This window comes from Cryptomeria japonica, chromosome 7 (genome assembly GCF_030272615.1).
Source record: "Cryptomeria japonica chromosome 7, Sugi_1.0, whole genome shotgun sequence".
Classification (NCBI taxonomy): domain Eukaryota; kingdom Viridiplantae; phylum Streptophyta; class Pinopsida; order Cupressales; family Cupressaceae; genus Cryptomeria; species Cryptomeria japonica.
Window position 1 is genome coordinate 832931823 of NC_081411.1, and position 5552 is coordinate 832937374.

The window sequence follows — 5552 nt, forward strand, 5'->3', positions numbered from 1 at the left end:
TGGAGTCATCCTGATTGATCCTTTTTCGCGACATCTTTAGCAATCAGAGGCTTTATTCAAGAGAGGATAAGGTACCCTTGGGTATTTTATTTTGTGTTTGATAGTGTACAAAATACACGTCAACAGGAAGTTCTCTAACAATCCATCATATAGTAACGTAAACCCAAAGGGATTGTAACTATGATGGTCATTTTTTGGTTCTATGCTCTATTTTATAGACTTGAAATTGATTAGCTATTGCATATGTTGTTTGAAGGGTCACTATTCTTGTTTACAAGGTCATTCTAGTATCGAAAATTTACCAAAAAGTAGTACATCTATCCCTACATCTAATTGCTTTGGTATTATGAGATTTTGACATATGTTGCTTCCAGATACCATAATTAACGTGGAACTACAAATCTACACATGTGGCATTTGTAGTTGGTCCTTGGCACCATTTTCTTGTTTGGTATAGAGAAGCCTCCATTTTCTTTGAAGTGTCCATTATAGCTAAGCCTAATCTAGAACTAACATATTCTCGCTATTTCACAAATGAATGGTATCATGTTTTCAATCTTGCATAATCCTAATTTTTCATGAGCTTTAGTTTTGTTTCTTTTTCGAGATTGGCTAGTTTCTTCTCTTTCTTATTTCCTAGGGCACCAAATTTTGTGAGGGTATACTACTTTGGTATGTGTTGTTTGTGATTTTTGTTATATATTTATTTGTAATAGCAACAGTGAAGCTTGGGTTTTTGGATAAACTTACCTTACTTGAGAGCTCGGGATTGTACTTGAATATGGTTTTATAGCTATGTTAGTTAATTTTCTTGCATTGGTGGTACTTATATTGACATTTTTTCATTCTTTCTACTATTTTAGTACTCAAAGAAGATTGAGAAGGCTGCTCTAAAATAGTGATTGTAATAGCTTAAAGTTTTGTGCTCATTATTTTTAGATTGTTGATTTCATCTATACCATAATTGTCATTATTATTATGTTCATTTTGGACCTTTGAAATGCCTGGACACGACTTGTACATTTGAAATTATAATACAATATTTCATTTATTTATATATATGTTATTCTTATATTTGTAATAGTACTTCATCTAATATATTATTAAAATACATTTAAATTTTATCTTTAATTTCCTATTGTCTATCCATAAAACCTCCTATGAATACTAGTTAATTGATTGGAAAAACATTATGGAAAAAAAAAAAATTAGTTACCTATATTGACCCAACACCATTTTTGAAAAAATAGGCCAATATAATGTTAAACTTAATACATCCACTCACCAAGTACTTGTAGCCTCCCTAATTAGGGCCTCGAAAGAATGGTTTCGTGTGTGGTGAGGCAACGGTATATATCCCACTACACACAAATTCCCATAAACTTAAAATGCTTTACCTTTTTTGAGTACATATGGTACACCCACGTAAATGGCTGGTACCCACATATTGCCGATGATTTGAACTCTGAGCATATGCATGAACAGGGTGGGCTTTATTCCTGGTATCTACAAACTCTAGCTTCTGTGTATATTCTTCCTGCTCTGCAAAAATAGCCTTTCTGAGGAGCACAGTGGCTGTCCTCTTCACACAAGCACAGCCCTTCCAAAGCACACCCATCCCTCACTATCATAACTCCTTCCTTCCCTATGCCCAGCATTGCATCAGTCCATTCGTTGGACAAGAGTCCCTCTGGATCATACTTTCTCTTTGCTTTCAAAAAATCCTCTACTTTCCTGTACTTGTTCAGTACTCCCTGGAATGCAATGTTACGATTCTTGCCCCAGTGAGGAGTACCTCCATACTTGAACAAACCAATCTGCTCAATCTCTTCAAGCATATCCTCGTTGAGTCGGGGAACCAGGGGGTTCTTGGATCGATAATATGTGAAATCTAGGTCCACAGAATCCTCCTGGGCCCCCAAATAAGCAGTGGAAGCCTTGACAAAGCGCATGAGAATACCATTGTAGAGCTCCAATCCACAGAGACCAGAGGGATTCAAGTCCCTCACCTTTTTTATGTCTCTAATGAAGTCTGCAATCTTGTTCAGGCTGATTGCCATGGCGGTTTGGTGGAAAAATTCTCCCTTGATGCGAGGATCCCATGGGCAAGCTGTGAGCAGGGCATCTTCTGTAGAATTGAGGCACGACCCCGCAGATTGCAGCTTGTTGTGATAACCAACAATGGGATAACTGCTGAACATGAGGTCGTTGTTCTTGAATCCTGTTCCGAAGGCCTGCAGGGCGCCTACCTGCATCCTGGCCGCTGTGCACTTTCCCCTGCTGGCCTTTGTCGCTTCTTGCATCTCTTCTGCAAGATCAGAAATGGCAGAACCCATCCATCAGTCCTGTAGAGCTGGATTTCATGATATATCACACACAGTGCTTCTTTATAAAGGGTTCGAAAGAGCCCATCTCCTTGATGTATTATATTCTAAATGACATAACAATAATGAATAATCCTGAATGTTCAATGCTTTGGTTTAATGTTATTAGATTTTACAATCAATGAGATTGTCGCTGTTATTTCAAGATCTATTATCAAGATGTTTAATATGTTTAAATTCTAGATCACATTTGTGATCCATCATCAAAATGATAAAAATATAAAAGACATGTTAAGATGTTAAGATTTATTTACCTGTTGAACGAGCAAACCCTAAAGCTGCAGTTAAGGTCTGGCGAAAGCCAATGAAATCGTTGACGCCATCTCCAGATTGGTTTACAGAAACTCTGTCGTCTATTCTGTAAACAACCTTACGCTGTCCAGGATACCATGTCACGTCTCCAAATTCGTGTAACCTTGCAAACTCAACTATCCTCTCTTCCAATTCTTGCTCGCCCATTTTCACGTTAGTGATGGACCTTTTGAACATTGGTTCCAACTGCAGTGTCACCTGCACTCCCAGCTTAAATCTCAGCAACGGAACAATAAAAATTTAAAAAGTCACAGTCAAAAACACTACCAATAATCAACAGATTAAACGAAAATGATACAAATTGCAGACAAAATTTTCAGATTTTATGAAATTAATATGAAATGTTTTTAGATTTGATTCAATGAAATAAATATAAAATTTGTATAGTTTATGATATTAGTATCAAATGTTTTTGAATCTGATTGTGTGAGTGTTTTCATTGGAACATTTGGGATCCATGATGGTAGAGAAGAGAAGTAGAGAAAACTCATTTTCTTCTATCTGATGATAGACTTCTCTTACCTGTTAATTTATGATAACAGATTCCATGATCCAATACGTGATACAATCAAATCCATAAGTACATCTCATTAAAAATATATAACCTAAACGTTTAAAAAAAAAACCATTTCAGATCACATATGCCATTTCAGAGCATGCAGATCAATTGCAACATGTGAAATTAAAAACAAAACAAAACTGCAGCAGGTCATATTGAATTTCTGTCTGGGTAATAATCATCTCAGCAATTTGGTCCAAGCACTGAAAGAAAATTCCAACGATGTATCATTATACTCAAGAAATACGAAGTCATCTTATTCATTATTAATTCCAGAGTAGTAAAATGTGTCGGCCGGTGACGCGGTTACTTGAGTTGGGCCACAAAATTAATAGGACTGAAAGGGATGTCAGCAGGGCAACAGCTCAGATATGATGTCGACAGGGTAATTCTGGACATTAAAAAATGAGAGACAGCATAAGCTCCACGTAGATTCAATCTAGAGAGCTCGGAGATCATGTACAATTGAACCTCTTGAGAAAAACTCATCAAACAAAATTATTATAAAATAATAACAAAACGCTAAAATCATTTTCATTCATTTCGTTTTTTCTAAATTATATAGTCAAAATTGAATGGCATTTCATTCATTTTTTAGTGTGTGGTCTATGAAGATATTCGTATACACAGTATAAGAAAATTTTGAAGAGGTCTATTCTGAAAGAGATATTTGAAGAGGTAAAACTTCACAAGACCCTGACTTATTGATCAAGATCCACAACACAAAAATTGACAAGAAAAAGAATTTGAAAATAGTTAATGATGCTACTCTTGATACCATAAACTAATGATCTGTAGACTTCATTACAACTCATTAATTCATATATCTTCACAACTTTATCTTTTAGAGAGCCCAAAGCTTTAAATCCTTAGCTAAGGACAAAGATTTAAGAAAAAAAAACCACACTTTAATTATGAATTATGCAAAGTTAAAAGCGATGTGATGGGGACGTCACGGGACTCCTCCCCAATCCAGTACGATACAACCAAACATATTCGAATGATGATGGATGAATCAAAAGTAAGTAATATTCTAATACTAAAGTAGTGCAGTGACCTGTGAAATGACACCGAGAAGACCAAGAGAGAGCTTAGCAGCATCGAAATCGGCATGAGTTGAATTGAGAGTCACAACACTTGCATTCCCTCCTCTTTCGGGAACCACCAATCTCATCCCCACAACATACTCGTGAACAGCACTTCCCTTCCCAAAGACTGAGCTTCCATGAGCCCCCGTACAGAGGATCCCCCCAATTGTAAGCCCCTTCCAATACGGAGTCTGTGGGAGCGCCAGCTTATATTCAGCGGCTGCGCTTATTATATCCCTCAAAGCTGCTCCGCTTTGCACGCTCATTCTCATGGACTCCTCGTCTACGCTAACCACGCGTTTCAGCTCCTGGGTGCTTATGATTAGCCCCTTTTCGCCCCCCGGGCACACCAATTTGGGAATGGAGTGCGACCACCGTGTGACCACCCGCATCTTCTGGTTTTTCCGGCTGCCCGCCGCCACCGCCTCCAGGAGCTCTTCTTCCGACGACGGAAAAACTGCCGATGCGGCTCTGCATGTCGATCGATCGGGGAATGTTCCGTAGGCGTTGGTGACTGTGCAGCCGGTGGTGTCGCATTTGACTGGCGGAGCAGGTGGACTGCAGCTTACGCTATTGCTGTTGATTAACAGGAGGAGGAAGAGGAGGAAGAAATGCATCAGATTTGATGTTAAAGCATTGATTTTACAGACGACATATTGAGTCGGTTTTAATATTGTGGTGTGGTGAACTCAAATCTGGCTGGATGGCATGGTGGAGAAAGCACTGAAATCAATGCGGTTTGATTAAAAATAGATGGCGCAATGCTTGCTTTTGTGAAATTTTTATGTTTTTATTATTGTAATTCACACCTGTACGTCTGTTGCTCTGTCAGATGGTGTTTTACTTTGCCCCTCTAGTTCGTATGTTAATATTAAAAAAGAGGAAACTTTAACTTCGTTCCAAGCCCAACTGCATTTCTTGTCGAGGGATAGAAATACAAAGTGGAAGAAGCACGGGCCAAAGGTCGAAAAAATGGTTTACAACCATGTTAGAGGAATGTCTTATATGTTTAAATTAGTCTGGAGTCATGTGCAATGATTCTCTTTGATCTAATTTAGCTTATCAAATTTACTCAGCCATGATTCTCTTTGACCTAATTTAGGTTAACAAATTTACTCAGCCAATTGGAAATTAGATTAATTAAATTTAAATTTAAATTTACTTATGATATCTAGTTTGAAATTTGATGGTAAAAAATATTTGGATAGA

General features: G+C 37.6%; 1 protein-coding gene across 1 annotated transcript; it reads right to left on the minus strand.

The window, feature by feature from the left end:
* Positions 1-1199: 1199 nt before the first annotated feature.
* LOC131074293 (probable L-gulonolactone oxidase 6) lies at positions 1200-5344 on the minus strand. Its single transcript, XM_058010878.2, has 3 exons — positions 4313-5344; positions 2639-2894; positions 1200-2308 (listed from the first exon to the last, which is right to left on the minus strand). Exons 1-3 carry the CDS (start codon positions 4958-4960, stop codon positions 1494-1496), a joined length of 1719 nt encoding a protein of 572 aa, XP_057866861.1. The 5' UTR covers positions 4961-5344; the 3' UTR covers positions 1200-1493.
* Positions 5345-5552: the final 208 nt, after the last annotated feature.